Here is an 18,095-nt window from a genome sequence, read left to right as displayed (position 1 = left end):
GCCACTGCAGACGCCAGATTGACCATGCAGATTCTTTGAGGCTAGTACCTCTGCAACAAGTAAGACTAAGACTAGCAGCCTGCAACAAGTTTGGTTACAACTCTGCAAACATTATAGCTAGCATCCTGCAACAACAACGAGAGGGGGGGTAGAACCCTAAAACAAGGAAGAGGGAGAATGGTACCTTATTATTGGTTTCATATGAAACTGGGGGGGGGTTCCTAGCTATTTATGTCAAGTATGAGTAATTGGCAGCACTGTGTATGAGACGACAAATGATCCTGTTTACCCTTAGGACCCCTCACCCTTCTTAGGCATTAAACACTGAATGCAAATCAGTCTAGGAGACCAATTCCCTGTAGTACAAAGACCTTCATTCACAATTACTGAACACAGCAAGAACCAAGCAGCCATACATTAAAGCCATTAGTCTTATTAGACACACACACAGCAAGAACCAAGCGCGCATAGATCACACAGCAAGAATCAAGCACACAGACACACTTATACTAGTTATTGCAGATGACGTACTGTACTACTCACTGGTTTACTTGGCAACAGCAACTGTGGTAAGCTGACTACCCATGCTTGGTATATAGAAAACACAATACTCATAGTTGTTTGGGGATTTGCCTAATGTTGTGATTGAATACAGAGATGCTGGATTGAAATGCAGTGATTTCATACCCAGGTTGAGATGAAAGTAGGGCAGGCATTAACGGAAGAAAAGTCTAACTCTTCGGGGGAAAAAGTAATACCAGCGGTTGTATTTGAATTGCTTTTAATGCTCCCAAATGATTGGAGGCACTTTTTTTCAAATGGAAATCTTGTTTGTGGGTGTATTTGTTCGCAGGTGGCCAACCTGAACCCCAAAGATAACTCGTACACTCTGAAGGACTTTGTGTACCGTGAGGTGCAGAGGGACTGGCCGGGCTACTCTGAGGATGACCGCGTTCAGGTCAATGGGATTCTGGCCCGGTAGGTCACAATACATTTCACCCTCTTGAACAGCCCTTGCATTTCTTGCAAGCAGAACCTCATGGTAACTATGTAGCAGCGGCTCACAGTTGGTTCTCCCACTCTCTCAGGAAACTGGGCCTTCCCACTGAGCCGCTTTCCTCCAGCAGTCCTCCTAAAGATGGCTTCCCAGGCTCCCCACAGGTAACGCCTCAACTCTACACTCTCTGTTAGACACAAAGCTGCGTGTAAGCTAACAGACAAGCCAAACCTGATGACCAGGTCTCTCCTGTAAAGAGACATTTTATCTCAAGCCTATGCAAATAAATGTTTACTAAGATCAAAAATAGCCTTTTATCACTCATTCACAATAGAGATCTTTTGTGTTTTGAATTGTTTGTGTCTTTCAGAAGTGCCAGCCCGAGTTACCAAGTCACTTCACTGACCCCTTGATGCCCAAGAAGCCCCGCATTTCCCATGTCACCAGCCAAGGGCCACCCGCCGCCCCCACCTCATCCTCTAGAGAGCGTCGCAGCGCCACGAAGGGGGACAACAGCCACCACAGCGCCGCTGCCACCCCCAAACGCTCATCTCTCCCAGCCAGGCCCACCACGGCTGGCCCGCCCCTCAACCACCACCCCCCTCCCTCCCAGCTGTCCATTTCTCACCGCCGTCGTCTGTCTCATCACCCTGGCCTGGGCTCCAACTCCAACTCGCCCAGCACGCCTGAGGGCCGTGGCACCCAGGACCTGCCCCTTGACCAGAGCTCAACCTGCCTGGACCCCTCCTCCTCACCGATAGCCACCCCCAGCCCCCCAGGCAGGACCGCCGACCGCTATGGCTCCGGCATGCCGCCACCAGCCAGCTCCAGCCACCCAGCCCTCACCATCTCCTCTTCATCATCCTCTTCCTCTACCATTATCCCCCCTCCCTCTCCCAGCAGAAGCAAGAAGTCAAAGAAGCACAAAGAGAAGGGCAGAGAGAAGGAGCGGTGTAGGGAGGGGCGCAGCAACACATGCAATGGCGTCAGCCCCCCAGAGGTACAGGTTGAGGACGGCCAAAGGCCCAGGAAGAGACACCGCGCCAAGGGGGAGGAAAGGCGAAGGCCAGTCATTCCCGCCAAAAGCCCAGTCTGCTCGGACGAAGGTAGTCTACCTTAATGCCTTGGTTCGGCTTCATGCTTGAAAGCCTTGTTAAGAAGGGAAAGGTGTGAGTGCTTGCTCATTATCATGCAAAGCCTGATTCCAATCCATGGTTTTGTAATAACAGCAATGCACTACTGTATTAGACAACCAGGCATTGAAAGTGCACTGATGGTGTGAATGCTTGGAAAGGGCAAAGTGTATGCATGCTTTGAACATGATGGGCTGCTTGCATATTGGAGTACGTTTCTCACTTGAGTTGTATGTATGTATGTACAGTTGAAGTCGGAAGTTTACATGCATACACTTAGGTTGGAGTCATTAACTCGTTTTTCAACCACTCCCCAAATTTCTTGTTAACGAACTATAGTTTTGGCAAGTCGGTTAGGATATCTACTTTGTGCATGACGCAAGTAATTTTTACAACAATTGTTTACAGACCGATTATTTCACATAATTCACTGTATCACAATTCCAGTGGGTCAGAAGATTACTGTGCCTTTTTTAAACAGCTTGGAAAATTCCAGAAAATTATGTCATGGCTTTAGAAGCTTCTGGTAGGCTAATTGACATCATTTGAGTCAGTTGGAGGTGTACCTGTGGATGTATTTCAAGGCCTACCTTCAAACTCAGTGCCTCTTTGCTTGACATCATGGGGAAATCAAAAGAAATCAGCCAAGACCTCAGAAAACAAATTGTAGACCTCCACATGTCTGGTTCATCCTTGGGAGCAATTTCCAAACGCCTGAAGGTACCACATTCATAACGCGTCATAACGCTCAGGAAGGAGACACATTCTGTCTCCTAGAGATGAACGTACTTTGGTGCGAAAAGTGCGAATCAATCCCAGAACAACAGCAAAGGACCTTGTGAAGATGCTGGAGGAAACTGGTACAAAAGTATATATCCACAGTAAAACGAGTCCTATATCGACGTAACCTGAAAGGCCGCTCAGCAAGGAAGAAGCCACTGCTCAAAAACCGCCATTAAAAAAGCCAGACTACGGTTTGCAACTGCACATAGGGACAAAGATTGTACTTTTTTGAGAAACGTCCTCTGGTCTAATGAAACAAAAATAGAACTGTTTGGCCATAATGACCGTCATTATGTTCGGAGGAAAAAGGGGGAGGCTTGCAAGCCGAAGAACACCATCCCAACCGTGAAGTACGGGGGTGGCAGCATCATGTTGTGGGGGTGCTTTGCTGCAGGAGGGACTGGTGCACTTCACAAAATAGATGGCATCACAAGGAAGGAAAATGATGTGGATATATTGAAGCAACATCTCAAGACATCAGTCAGGAAGTTAATGCTTGGTTGCAAATGGGTCTTCCAAATGGACAATGACCACAAGCATACTTCCAAAGTTGTGGCAAAAGGACAACAAAGTCAAGGTATTGGAGTGGCCATCACAAAGCCTTGACCTCAATCCTATAGAAAATGTGTGGGCAGAACTGAAAAAGCGTGTGTGAGCAAGGAGGCTGTGTCAGGAGGAATGGGCCAAAATTCACCCAACTTATTGTGGGAAGCTTGTGGAAGGCTACCTAAAACGTTTGAACCAAGTTAAACAATTTGAAGGCAATGCTACCACGTACTAATTGAGTGTATGTAAACTTCTGACCCACTGGGAATGTGATGAAAGAAATAAAAGCTGAAATAAATCATTCTCTCTACTATTATTCTGACATTTCACATTCTTAAAATAAAGTGGTGATCCTAACTGACCTAAGACAGGGACTTTTTACTAGGATTAAATGTCATGAATTGTGAAAAACTGAGTTTAAATGTATTTGGTTAAGTTTTATGTAAACTTCCGACTTCAACTTGTATGTATGATGATTGATTAGTATTTATGTGCCAATTCTTCTACATCCAACCTTACAAAACAATTTTCTTTCATCCTTTGGACTCTAGCTCAGCATTTTCTACTCTGTATGTGTCTGTGCCCTGTAATTTGTGCCAACAAACCTCTGATCATGGGAGTTAATTTCACTGATATACCTTGTCTTTATGATAAGTAAAGATTGGTCCGCCCTTAGCAGCACACTCAGAAATCTGTCCAAGGGTTCACTCTGACAACTGTTTCAAGACCAGTACTTTTGAATAGCTCGTTTTACATTTACATTACAGTTCAGTCATTTAGCAGGAGCTCTTATCCAGAGCGATGTATATTTCATTTTAAGATGGGTGGGACAACCACATCAGTCAAGGTAAATACATTAAAAGGGAACAGTGTCAAGTCCGAGTGTTAGTTTTACAAACAAAAAAAATGATGTGGGGAGGGGGTGCGAGTCATTATTTTAAGGCTAGTAAAGAGAGCTGTTCTGATGTCAGTTGATGTAAAATAATTGTCCGATGTGTGTCTTTGTTATTCCCCAGACAAAAAGAGGCCAGTCCACTCCACAGACTCCTCCCCCACTGTGATGCCAGATTACATATGGTGAGTACTTTACTGACTTAATCCTCTTTGTTCTATGTTGAACATGAAGCTTCCATAAGAATGCCACTGCTGCCAATCAACCTTTTTTGGGATGGTACCCCCTTTTAGCCCTCTCAAATACAATTAATTGAATGGCACGTGTGTGAATGTTTCCTGGTCACTGTCCTGTGCTGCTGTCCCCCTACAGTAAGTACATGACAGTGGTGTCCATTGACCAGAGGCAGACTTACAAGGACAACTTCAACGCCGAGTATGAGGAGTACCGTATCCTGCATGCCCGTGTGGAGAAGATCACACGCCACTTCACCCAGCTAGACGCTCGGTGCAGGAGGCTGCCGCCTGGCACCAAAGAGTACCAGGTCAGATTATAACAAACTACACCACAGAACACCAGGTCAAAATACAACAATCTATGCCACATAACTTGAGGGGTATACTACAATGCTGGTTCAATGAGTTAACCAGCTAATTTCAATAAATAACCAGAAATGACTATTGATTTTCTGGTTCATTTTTAAGAAGGCTAAACTTGGATACAGTGCCTGGATATCTGAGCATGTCTTTCTCCAAGCTGATACAGTTTCTTCAGAAAGTGTTCACACCCCTTTATTTATTCCACATTTTGTTGTTAGAGCCTGAATTCAAAATGGATTACATTTGTTTTTTGTAACCCATCTACACACAATGCCACATAATGACAAAGTGAAAACATGTTTTTAGAAATGTTGTAAATGTATTGAACATGAATACTTTGTCATGTAGTGTATTTCTGTATGTGGACGCCTGCTTGTCGAACATCTCATTCCAAAATCATGGGCCTTAATATGGAGTTGTCCCCCCCCCCTTTCTGCTAAAACAGCCTCTACTCTTCTGGGAAGAGATGCGGGGACTTGCTTCCATTCAGCCACGAGCATTAGTGAGGTCAGGCACTGATATTGGGCGATTAGCCCTGGCTCACAGTCTGTTCCAATTCATCCCAAAGGTGTTCAATGGGGTTGAGGTCAGGGCTCTGTGCAGGCCAGTCAAGTTCTTCCACACCGATCTCGACAGACCATTTCTGTATGGACCTCGCTTTGTGCGCTGGGGCATTGTCATTCTGAAACAGGAAAGGGCCTTCCCCAAACTGTTGCCACAAAGTTGGAAGCACAGAATCGTCTAGAATGTCATTGTATGCTGTTACGTTAAGATTTCCCTTCACAGGAACTAAGGGGCCTAGCTCAAACCACGAAACAGCTCCAGACCATTATTCCTCCTCCACCAAACTTTACAGTGGGCACTATGCATTCGGGCAGGTAGCGTTCTCCTAGCATCCGCCAAACCAGATTCATCTGTCGGACTGCCAGATGGTGAAGCGTGATCCATCACTCCAGAGAATGCGTTTCCACTGCTCCAGAGTCCAATGGCAGTGAGATTTACACCACTACAGCCAACACTTTGTACTGGGCATGGTGATGTTAGGCTTGTGTGTGGCTGCACGGCCATGGAAACCCATTTCATTATGCTTTTGTCATTTTCCTGTTGGAATGTAAATCTTCGCCCCAGTCACTTGCATTCTGAAGCAGGATCTCATCAAGATCTGGTCACATGCGCCGAATACAGCAGGTGGAGACTACCGTGAAATGCTTATTTACGAGTCCATTTCCAACAATGCAGAGTTAAAAAGACAGCATTTCCTTTTTTATTTAGTAAATATTTAACGCAATAAAATGAGGCTATACAAGGTATCAGTACCGAGTCAATGTGCAGTGGTACGAGGTATTACACTGTATATACATGTAGGTGTAAAAGTGACGAGGCAATCAGGATATTTAATTAACAGAGTAGCAACAGTGTGTGTGTGGGAGTGTCGGTGTAGTATGTGTGTGGGTAGAGACTAGTGAGAGTGCATAGAGCCGGTGCAAGAGTCAATGCCTGTATTTGACTCCATTTATTGTTTCCGCCATCCATCCAGTCCCTGCCGCTGAAAAGCATTCCTATAGAATGATGCTGCCACCATCATGCTTCACGGTAGGGACGATGTTCGACAGATGAGCTGTGCCAGGTTTTCTCCGGACATAATGCTTTGTGTTCGACCAAATAAACTTTTGACCATAATCTTTTGCCTTTATTATCTGAGTCTTTCACTGGCCTTTTTGCAAACTCCAGTCGTGCCTTTTTCTCAGGCGTGGCTTCTGTCAGATGGCTTCTGTCAGGCTTCTGCCACTCTTTCATAAAGCCCAGATTGGTGAAGTGCTGTAGATTGTCCTTCTGGCAGGTTCTCCCATCTCCGCCAAGGAACTCTGTAGTTCTGTCAGAGTGGTCATTGTGTTCTTGGTTATCTCCCTGACCAAGGTCTTTCTTGCCTGGTTGCTCAGTTTGGTCAGATGGCCAGCTCTATGCGGAGTCTGTGTAGTTCCAAAAAAATTTCAATTTCCCAATGATGTATACCACTGTACTTCAACATTCTAGAAATTGTTTTAAACATTTTCCCCTCATCACAATTCTATCTTGAAGTCCAAGGAACTGTCCGTAGATCTCAATGTATAGTTTCTGCTCTAACCTTTTTTTATATTAGACGTGTGTTTTTTTTTTTCTAAATCATGTCTAAACAATTGCATTGGCCACAGGTGGACTCCAAGTTGTAGTGACATCTCAAAGATAATCAAAGGAAATTGGATGCACTGGAGCTCAATTTGGAACATCATAGCAAAGGGGTGTGAATACTTAGGTAAATTTTAGATTTATGTATTTCATTTTCAGTTAATTGGCTCAACATTTTTTGCATGTTTTCACTTTGTCGTTATGGGGTATTGTGTGGAGATCTGTGAGAGAAATAATCAATTTTGAATTCAAGCTGTAAAACAACAATGTGAAATTTAAGGGGTATAAATTAGGTCTTCACGGATCCACATTTACCAAAATATCCGAACTAGTCCGGATCCAGAATTCTAAATGTCACGGGTCTGGATTGGATCTGATATGATTGCCTCAGGTATGTGTAATTTGAACTGACTTGTCCGGAAGGGCCCGTACAGATCCGAACGAGACTACTGCACTAGAGGATGAGAGAGTAATTAGATATTTTATGTTGATGCTATTGCTTTTTCATGAGCGTTGGGTGTGTAGCTTGTTGTTGGCCAATCATAAGTTAACAAAATCGTCCTTAGCGCCTACTAACTTGATGAGACTCTCACAAACATGCAGTGGTGGAAAAAGTACCCAATTGTCATACTTGAGAAAAGGTATAGATGCCTTTTTAAAAGAAAGTTCCTCAAGTAAATCAGACAATAAAATACTACTTGAGTAAAAGTATTTGGTTTTAAATATACTTAAGTATCAAAGTAAAAGTATAAATCATTTAAAATTCCTTATTAAGCAAAGCAGACAGCACCATTTTCTTGTTTTTAAAATTTAAGGATAACCAGGGGCATACTCCAACACTCAGATTATTTACAAAAGATGCATTTGTGCTTAGTGAGTCCGCCAAGCCAGTGGCTTGCTCTCGGACACCCACAGGCCTCAAGACTTGTCTGAAGGTCCCCCAGTACCAGTTGAAAACATGAATGGAAGTATATGAGACTGTTTTTAGTGCCAAAAATAAGGGGTTAAATACATGTTTTAAAAAAAATAAAAAAAATAAAATGGAGAGGGAGAGACTGAACAAGTTCCACAGACATGGAATAATGTGTCCCTGAACAAAAGGGGGGGGGTCAAAAATTACAGTCAGTATCTGGTGTGACCACCAGCTGCATTAAGTACTGCAGTGGATCTCCTCCTGATGGACTGTGGCAGATTTGTCAGTTCTTGCTGTGAGATGTTACCCCACTCTTCCACCAAGGCACCTGCAAGTTCCTGGACATTTCTGGGGGGGAATGGCCCTCACCCTCCGATCCAACAGGTCCCAGACGTGCTCAATGGGATTGAGATCCGAGCTCTTCGCTGGCCATGGCAGAACACTGACATTCCTGTCTTGCAGGTAATCACGCACAGAACGAGAAGTATAGCTTGTGACATTGTCATGCTGGAGGGTCATGTCAGGATGAACCTGCAGGAAGGGTACCACATGAGGGAGGAGAATATTTTCCGTGTAACGCACAGCTTTGATTTCCTGCAATGACAAGCTCAGTCCGATGATGCTGTGACACACCGTCCCAGACCATGACGGACCCTCCACCTCCAAATCGATCCCGCTCCAGAGCCTCGGTGTAACGCTCATTCCTTCGACGATAAACACATCCGAACATCACCCCTGGTGAGACAAAAACGCGACTCGTCAGTGAAGAGCACTTTTTGCCAGTCCTGTCTGGTCCAGCGATGGTGGGTTTGTTGCCGGTGATGTCTGGTGAGGACCTGCCTGACAACAGGCCTCCAAGCCCTCAGTCCACCCTATTGCGGACAGTCTGAGCACTGATGGAGGGATTGTGCGTTCCTGGTGTAACTCAGGCAGTTGTTGCCATCCTGTACCTGTCCCGCAGGTGTGATGTTCAGATGTACCGATCCTGTGCAGGTGTTGTTACACGTGGTCTGCCAATGCGAGGACAATCCGCTGTCCGTTCTGTCTCCCTGTAGAGCTGTCTTAGGCGTCTCACAGTACGGACATTGCAATTTATTGCCCTGGCCACGTCTGCAGTCCTCATGCCTCCTTGCAGCAGGCCTAAGGAATGTTCACGCAGATGAGCAGGGACCCTGGGCATCTTTCTTTTGCTGTTTTTCAGAGTCAGTAGAAAGGCCTCTTTAGTGTCCTAAGTTTTCATAACTGTGACCTTAATTGCCTACCGTCTGTAAGCTGTTAGTGTCTTAACGACCGTTCCGCGTTCATTAATTGTTTATGGTTCATTGAACAAGCATGGGAAACAGTGTTTAAACCCTTTAGAATGAAGATCTGTCAAGTTATTTGGATTTTTACAAATTATCTTTGAATGACAGGGTCCTGAAAAAGGGACTTTTTTTTGTGTTAAAAATTATCAAAGAAATATATTTCCTGAGCTTTTTTATATCTCCTAAATATAGGACAAACACTTCAAAACCTTATTTATTTTATGATCTTTTTCTGTTTGAATGTTATTCAATGTTTTTTTGGGATATAGTAGTAAAGGCAAAATGCAATATTTGACAATTTTGTATTTTATTTGAATGTTTTTACCTGAAATTCCAAATCGAGTAGTGACTATGGATCATATAGCTATCTTAAAACAATGCCATATGTCAGCTTAGAACCCTCCCTCTCCTGATGGACTTTTAAGAATTCATTTTCTGAGTTTTTATTTTAAACTATAGGCTGAGAATGTGCATGCACTGCTGACTCAATTAGCCTAGCTCGCTTAACTAGCTTTTCCCAGTTTGATGCAATCAAGACATACTACATAATCATATTTGATGATAAATAACCTGGGTATGGTAGCTATTAGTCTGCTGTAGCGTGAGTCGGCTTGGTTGGTTGCTGTCTCTTCCACCCTGCTCCCCGTGTCACTCGTTCATAGTATGGCCCTTCCCCCGCCTGCTAGAGCAGCACCTGTCTCCCTCTCGTGCTTTATCAACTCCGATTTGAATAAAGTAGCTTAAAATACTTATTCTGCTTCCCGCACTCTGATCGGACCGGGTCTGGATCCGACTCGGTCTCTATAAACAAAATGTTTTAATAATGCATATCGGGTCTGGGTGGGAAAGCCCCAGGTCCATTTCAAAATGGGTCCAACTTTTTGGACCCTTGAAGACCTCTAGTATGATTACTTTCTGAAAGCACTGTATGCATTTTTGGTTGTTGAATCAATTATACCATGCCAATTTTCAAGCTTGTCTTTCAGAAAATATATATAATTAAGAATATTTAGGCAAATTTTGCTGGCTACCTCATTGATCCTGCTTTGTAGTATACCCCTCAGGTCATATAACAACTAGGTCTACACCAAAGAGTAGATTTAAAGTCTGGTCTCAATGGAACACATGCTCATGTAAATGAAAGCGACGTTGTTTCAACTTTTGCAGGAGGTACATGAAGACGTGGTGAAAGAGTACAGCAAAGTGAGACTAGTAAGTAAAACAAATATTTATATAGCAAACTTAGTCAATGAGCTATAAGCTAGCTAATGTGTGTAAAACTGAATTTGCTAGGCAAAATAGTGTTTCCTTGTGTAGTTGCGTCAAGACCCAATTTTGGGTCAAGCACTTGTTTTTGCGATGCAACTACGCAGGATAGCCATTTTGCGTCTTTGCATTACACACTTAGTGCATTCGGAAGTAATTCAGACCACTTGACTTTTTCCACATTTTGTTACGGCCTTATTCTAAAATGTATTAAATAAAACATTTTTGCTCGTCAATCTATACACTACGCCATAATGACACAGCGAAAACAGATTTTTATAAAATTATACAAAAAAAAGTAATACCGGGCCTCCCGAGTGGCGCCGGACTCTAAGGCATTGCATCGCAGTGCTAGCTGTACCACTAGAGATTCTGGGTTAGAGTCCAGGCTCTGTCATAGCTGGCCGCGACCGGGAGACCCATGGGGCGGCGCACAATTGGCCCAGCGTCGTTAGGGGAGGGTTAGGCCATCAGGGATGTCCTTGTCCCATCGTGCACTAGGGACTCCTGTGGCTGGCCGGGCGCAGTGCACGCTGACACGGTCTCCAGGTGTACGGGAAGAAACACCGACACATTGGTGCGGCTGGCTTCCAGGTTAAGTGGGCATTGTCAAGAAGCAGTGCGGCTTGTTTGGGTTGTGTTTCGGAGGACGCACGGCTCTCAACCTTCGCCTTTCCCGAGCCCGTACAGGTGTTCCAGCGATGAGAAGACATTAACTACCACTTGGATTCCACGAAATTGGGGAGAGAAAGGGGTAAAAAAAAGTTCTACCTTTACATAAGTATTCAGACCCTTCGCTATGAGACTTGAAATTGAGCTCAGGTGCATATTGTTTCCATTGATCATCCTTGACATGTTTCTACAATTTGTTTGGAATTCACCTCTGGAAAATTCAATTGATTGAGCATGATTTCGAAAGGCACATCTGTCTATTTAAGGTCCCACAGTTGACAGTGCATGTCAGAGCAAAAACCAAGCCATGAGGTCAAAGGAATTGTCTGTAGAGTTCCGAGAGGATTGTGTTGAGGCACAGATATGGGGAAGGGTACCAAAACATTTCTGCAGCATTGAAGGTCCCCAAGAACCCAGTGGCCTCCATTCCTAAATAGAAGTTTGGAACCACCAAGACTCTTCCTAGAGCTAGCCGCCTTGCCAAACTAAGCAATCGGGGGAGAAGGTCCTTGGTCAGGGAGGTGACCAAGAACCCTATGGTCACTCTGACAGAGCTCCAGAGTTGCTCTGTGGAGATGGGAGAATCTTCCAGAAGGACAACCATCACTACAGAGCTTCACCAATCAGGCCTTTATGGTAGAGTGGCCAGACAGAAGCCATTCCTCAGTAAAAGGCACATGACAGCCCGCTTGGAGTTTGCCAAAATGCACCTAAAGACTCCAAGACCATGAGAAACAAGATTCTCTGGTCAGATAAAACCAAGATAGAACTCTTTGGCCTGAAGGCCAAGTGTCCTGTCTGGAGGAATCCTGGCACCATCCCTATGTTGAAGCATGGTGGTGGTAGCAGCATGCTGTGGGGATGTTTTTCAGTGGCAGGGAATGGGAGAATAGTCAGGCTCGAGGGAAAGATGAACGGAGCAAAGTACAGAGATCCTTAATGAAAACCTGCTCAGGACTTGACTAAGGCGATGGTTCACCCTTCCAACAGGACAACGGACCTAAGCACACAGGCAAGACAACGCAGGAGTGGCTTCGGGACAAGTCTCTGAATGTCCTTGAGTGGCCCAGCTGGAGCCCGGACTTGAACCTGATCGAACATCCTATGGAGAGAACTGAAAGTAGCTGTGCGGCGACATTCCCCATCCAACCTAAAAGAGCTTGAGGATCTGCAGAGAAGAATGGAAGTCCCCAAATACGCTTATCGCGTCATACCGAAGACTGAAGTCTGTAATCGCTGCCAAAGGTGCTTCAACAAAGTACTGAGTAAAGGGTATGAATACTTATGTAAATGTGAGTTCCGTTTTTGCTTTGTCGTTTTGTGTGTGTGTGTGTGTGTGTGTGTGTGTGTGTGTGTGTGTGTGTAGATTTGAGGGGAACTTTTAGAATAAGGCTGTAATGTAACAAAATTGGGGAAAAGTCAAGGGGTCTGGATACTTCCTGAATGTACTGTACATGTGGTATAAATTAGCAATGACACTAATCGCTAGCTACACTACCGTTCAAAATGTTGGTCACTTAGAAAATTCCTTGTTTTAAAGAAAAGCACATTTCTTTGTCCATTTAAAATAACATCAAATTGATCAGAAATACAGTTTAGGCGTTAACCTGTTTGGGCTAGGGGGCAGTATTTTCACGGCCGGATAAAAAATGTACCCGATTTAAACTGGTTACTACTCTTACCCAGGAACGAGAATATGCATATAATTAGTAGATTTGGATAGAAAACACTCTAAAGTTTCTAAAACTGTTTGAATGGTGTCTGTGAGTATAACAGAACTCATATGGCAGGTCAAAACCTGAGAAGATTCCATGCAGGAAGTGCCCTGTCTGACAATTTGTTGGCCTTCTAGGGCTGTGCTGTAACGTGACATTTTCTAAGGCTTTCATTGGCTCTCAGAAGGCGCCAGAAAGTGGAATGACGTCTCTGGGGGCGAAAAAACAGCAGGAGTTTTGTGAGTGGTCAGGCAGGGAACACTGACACTGGAGCGCGCGTGCATGAGAGGACTCCATGTTTTTCTTTCTTTGAACAAATACAACGTCGCCCGGTTGGAATATTATTGCTATTTTACGAGAAAAATCGCATAAAAATTGATTTTAAACAGCGTTTGACATGCTTCGAAGTACAGTAATGGAATATTTTGTCACGAAATGCGCCCGCGCGTCACCCTTCGGATAGTGACCTCAACGCACGAACAAAACGGAGCTATTTCAATATAACTATGGATTATTTCGAACCAAAACAACATTTGTTGTTGAAGTAGAAGTCCTGGGAGTGCATTCTGACGAAGAACAGCAAAGGTAATCCAATTTTTCTTATAGTAAATCTGAGTTTGGTGAGTGCCAAACTTGGTGGGTGTCAAATTAGCTAGCCGTGATATCTACTCAGAATATTGCAAAATGTGCTTTCGCCGAAAAGCTGTTTTAAAATCTGACACCGCGATTGCATAAAGGAGTTCTGTATCTATAATTCTTAAAATAATGTATGTATTTTGTGAACGTTAATCGTGAGTAATTTAGTAAATTCACCGGAAGTTTGCGGGGGGTATGCTAGTTCTGAACATCACATGCTAATGTAAAAAGCTGGTTTTTGATATAAATATGAACTTCATTGAACAAAACATGCATGTATTGTATAACATAATGTCCTAGGAGTGTCATCTGATGAAGATCATCAAAGGTTAGTGTTGCATTTAGCTGTGGTTTGGGTTTATGTGACATTATATGCTAGCTTGAAAAATGGGTGTCTGATTATTTCTGGCAGGGTACTCTCCTAACATAATCTGTTTTGCTTTCGCTGTAAAGCCTTTTTGAAATCGGACAGTGTGGTTAGATTAACGAGACTCTTGTCTTTAAAATGGTGTAAAATAGTCATATGTTTGAGAAATTGAAGTTATAGCATTTGAGGTATTTGTATTTCGCGCCACGCAAACGTCCCACCTTGCCATGGGAGGTTAAGAAGTCTTTTGGACCTAGACTTGGCACTCTAGTACTGCTTGCTGTGCGGTAGCAGAGAGAACAGTCTATGACTTGGGTGGCTGGAATCTGACAATTTGTAGGACCTTCCTCTGACACCGCCTGGTATAGAGGTCCTGGATGGCAGGAAGCTTGGCCCCAGTGATGTACTGGGCGGTACGCACTACCCTCTGTAGTGCCTTGCGGTCGGAGGCCCAGCAGTTGCCATACCAGGCAAACGTCCCACCTTGCCCAGGGAGGTTAATGTTGTAAATGACTATTGTAGGTTGAAACAGCTGATTTTCTAATGGAATATCTACATAGGTGTAGAGGCCCCTTATCAGCAACCATCACTCCTGTGTTCCAATGGCACGTTGTGTTAACTAATCCAAGTTTATCATTTTAAATGGCTACTTGATCGTTAGAAAACCCTTTTGCAGTTATGTTAGCACAGCTGAAAACTGTTCTGATTTTAAATAAGCAATAAAACTGGTCTTCTTTAGACTAGTTAAGAATCTGGAGCAACAGCATTTGTGGGTTTGATTACATGCTCAAAATGGCAAGAAACACAGTCCTTCCTTCTGAAACGTGTCAGTCTGTTCTTGTTCTGAGAAATGAAGGATATACCATGCGAGAAATTGCCAAGAAACTGAAGATCTTGTACATTGCTGTGTACTACTCTCTTCAAAAAACAGCGCAAATTGGATCTAACCAGAATATAAAGAGTGGGAGGCCCTTGTGCACATCTGAGCAAGAGGACTAGTACAATACTGTCTAGCGGAGCCAATCACCACCTTCCGGAGACACCTGAAACCCCACCTCTTTAAGGAATACCTGGGATAGGATTAAGTAATCCTTCTAACCCCCCCCCCCCAAAAAAAAGATATAGATGTACTATTGTAAAGTGGTTGTTCCACTGGATATCATAAGGTGAATGCACCAATTTGTAAGTCGCTCTGGATAAGAGCGTCTGCTAAATGACGTAAATGTAGTTTGAGAAACAGGCGCCTCACAAGTCCTCAACTGGCAGCTTCATTAAATAGTACCCGCAAATCACCAGTCTCAACGTCAACAGTGAAGAGGCGACTCCAAGATGCTGGCCTTCTAGGCAGAGTTGCAAAGAAAAAGCCATATCTCAGACTGACCAATAAAAGATTAAGATGGGCAAAAGAACACACACTGGACAGAGGAACTCTACCTAGAAGGCAAGCATTCCCGGATTCGCCTCTTCACTGTTGACGTTGAGACTGGTGATTTGCGGGTACTTTTTAATGAAGCTGCCAGTTGAGGACTTGTGAGGCGTCTGTTTCTCAAACTAGACACGCTAATGCACTTGTCCTCTTGCTCAGTTGTACACCGGGGCATCCCATTCTTTCCATTCGGGTTAGAGCCCGTTTCCACTGTTCTGTGAAAGGAGTAGTACACAGCATTGTACGAGATCTTCAGTTTCTTGGCAATTTATCACATGGAATGGCCTTCATTTCTCAGAACAAGAATAGACTGACGTTTCTGGCCATTTTGAGCCTGTAATAGAACCCACAAATGCTGATGCTCCAGATACTCAACTAGTCTAAAGAAGGCCAGTTGTATTGCTTCTTTAATCAGTACAACAGTTTTCAACTGTGCTAACATAATTGCCAAAGGGTTTTCTCATGCTCAATTAGCCTTTTAAAATGATAAACTTGAATTGGCTAACAAAACGTGCCATTGGAACACAGGAGGGATGTTTGCTGATAATGGGCCTCTGTACCCATATGTAGATATTCCATGAAAAATCTGCCGTTTCCAGCTACAATAGTCATTTACAACATTTAACTATGTCTACACTGTATTTCTAATCGGTTTTTTTTTATGGACAAAAAATGTGCTTCTCTTTCAAAAACAAGGACATTCATAAGTGACCCCAAACTTTTGAACGGTAGTGTACATGCACCAGCAGAAGTGAAGTTGAAGTCTGGCTGTCTACTTGTCCTCCGTGAGTCATAACCCATTTTGGAAGGGAGACTTGAAACATGTTCCAGTCTCACTTTAAGATGTGGACATTGTGTTATAAGGAGGATGGGATCCACCCAAATCATTTGGGATCCTGGATCCTTTCACAGCATTATTAGGCTGCTTTGAGACACTGACTTATCAATAACCTAAGTCCAGCTCATTTAATCCCTACCATTGTCATTGAGTTGTCATAATGCTTCAGCAAATGTACATTATCCTAGGGGTGTTGAAAGACACAATGAAAGTAACCTAATTTATGTCGCTCTTACAGCCCTGAAGGCTGCTGCTGATCCTACAGCTATTGTATGCAGTAATCATATGTCTATGAACAAGAGTAATACTGTTAGCACGGAGTTGGTGTGCCCTATTAGGAAGTCCATTGTGTGCATCTCACCCTGCACTAATAAAAATAACCTGAGCATGTCTACCTCTGCTAAGTTTCCCATTTAAAGCAAGAAAAACAATTAAGCATCCCAGAAAAGTGTTTAAATATAGCCCACATGAACATATGTAGCTTAAGAAACAAGGTTCATGAAGTCAATTATTTTGCTATTAACAGATGACATTCATATTCTGACAATCTCTGAAACTCACTTAGATAATACCTTTGATCCAGGGGTTAGCAATACATGGTTGTAAGACCTACTGAAAAGACAAATGCCAAAGGTGGAGGTGTGGCTGTTTTTAAATTCAGAACCACATTCCTGTAAAGCTTAGCGAGGATCTCATGTTAAATACTGGTGGGACGCTGCTATAGACCACCAAGGGCTAACAGTCAGTAGCTGAATAACTTGTGAAATGCTTGATAATGTGTGTGATGCCAATAGAGGGTGTACTTTCTGGGTGATTTTTAAATATTGATTGGCTTTCATCAAGCTGCCCACTAAAGAGAAAGCTTCAAACTTTAACTAGTGCCTGCAACCTGGTTTAGGTTATCAATAAACCTACCAGGGTAGTTACAAACAGTACAGAAATGACATCATCAACATGTATTGATCATATCTTTACTAATTATGCAGAAATCTGTTTGAAAGAAGTATCCAAATCCATTGATGTAGTGATCACAATATAGGAACTTTGGTTTTCCTAGTTATGGCTAAGGCTGGGCCTAATATTGTGAATAAGAGGTCATACAAGACATATGTAGTGATTCCTATGTTGTGAAGAATATTTGTTGGTTTGTAGTGTGTAATGACGAGCAACCAGAACACTGCCCTTGACACATTTATGAAATTGCTTATCCCAGTTCTAATAAGCATGCACCTATTAAGAAAATTATTAAACTCAAATCCCCGTGGATTGAGGAATTAAGTGTATGGTATGAGGCAAAAGAGATGGCAAATAGGTTTTGCTGTACAACTGATTGGCAAACAGTGCAAATTGAGAAATCATGTGACTAAACTGAATTAAAAGAAGAAACTACACTAAAACAAAGATAAATGACATAAAGAATGCTAGTAAAAAGCTTTGGAGCACCTTTAAAGGACATTTTTGGCAAAAAGGCAAACTCCGCTCCATCATTCAATGAATCAGATGGCTCATTCATCACAAAACCAACTGATATTGCCGACTACTTTTAATGATTTTTTTTCTCCATTGGGTAGATTAGCAAACTTAGGCATGACATGCCAGCAACAAACGCTGACACATCTGACCAAATTATGAAAGACTAGCATTGTAATTTTGAATTCCGTAAAGTATAGAAGAGGTGAAAAAATTGTATCAACAATGACAAGCCACTGGGGTCTGACAACTTGGATTGAAAATTTCTTGAGGATAATAGCGGATGATATTGCCACCCCTATTTGCTATATGTTCGATTGAAGCCTACTAGAAAGTGTGTGCCCTCAGGCCTGGAGGGAAGTAAAAGTTTTT

General features: G+C 43.2%; 1 protein-coding gene across 2 annotated transcripts in view; it reads left to right on the top strand.

Moving 5' to 3' along the window:
- The window catches only part of ell2 (elongation factor for RNA polymerase II 2), a 42,459-nt gene that overhangs the window by 16,279 nt on the left and 8,085 nt on the right, over positions 1–18,095 (top strand). Inside the window, exons 6-11 of one of the 2 annotated variants that reach the window (XM_014167556.2) lie at positions 854–978; positions 1,089–1,161; positions 1,368–2,103; positions 4,476–4,536; positions 4,724–4,895; positions 10,501–10,545. In XM_014167556.2, coding sequence (XP_014023031.1) covers positions 854–978; positions 1,089–1,161; positions 1,368–2,103; positions 4,476–4,536; positions 4,724–4,895; positions 10,501–10,545 — 1,212 coding nt within the window. The remainder of the gene's footprint in view (positions 1–853; positions 979–1,088; positions 1,162–1,367; positions 2,104–4,475; positions 4,537–4,723; positions 4,896–10,500; positions 10,546–18,095) is intronic. The other variant, XM_045705777.1, reaches the window with a different exon arrangement.

The sequence above is a fragment of the Salmo salar genome, chromosome ssa22 (assembly GCF_905237065.1).
Source record: "Salmo salar chromosome ssa22, Ssal_v3.1, whole genome shotgun sequence".
NCBI lineage: Eukaryota > Metazoa > Chordata > Actinopteri > Salmoniformes > Salmonidae > Salmo > Salmo salar.
This window is presented reverse-complemented; position numbering and strand designations above follow the sequence as displayed.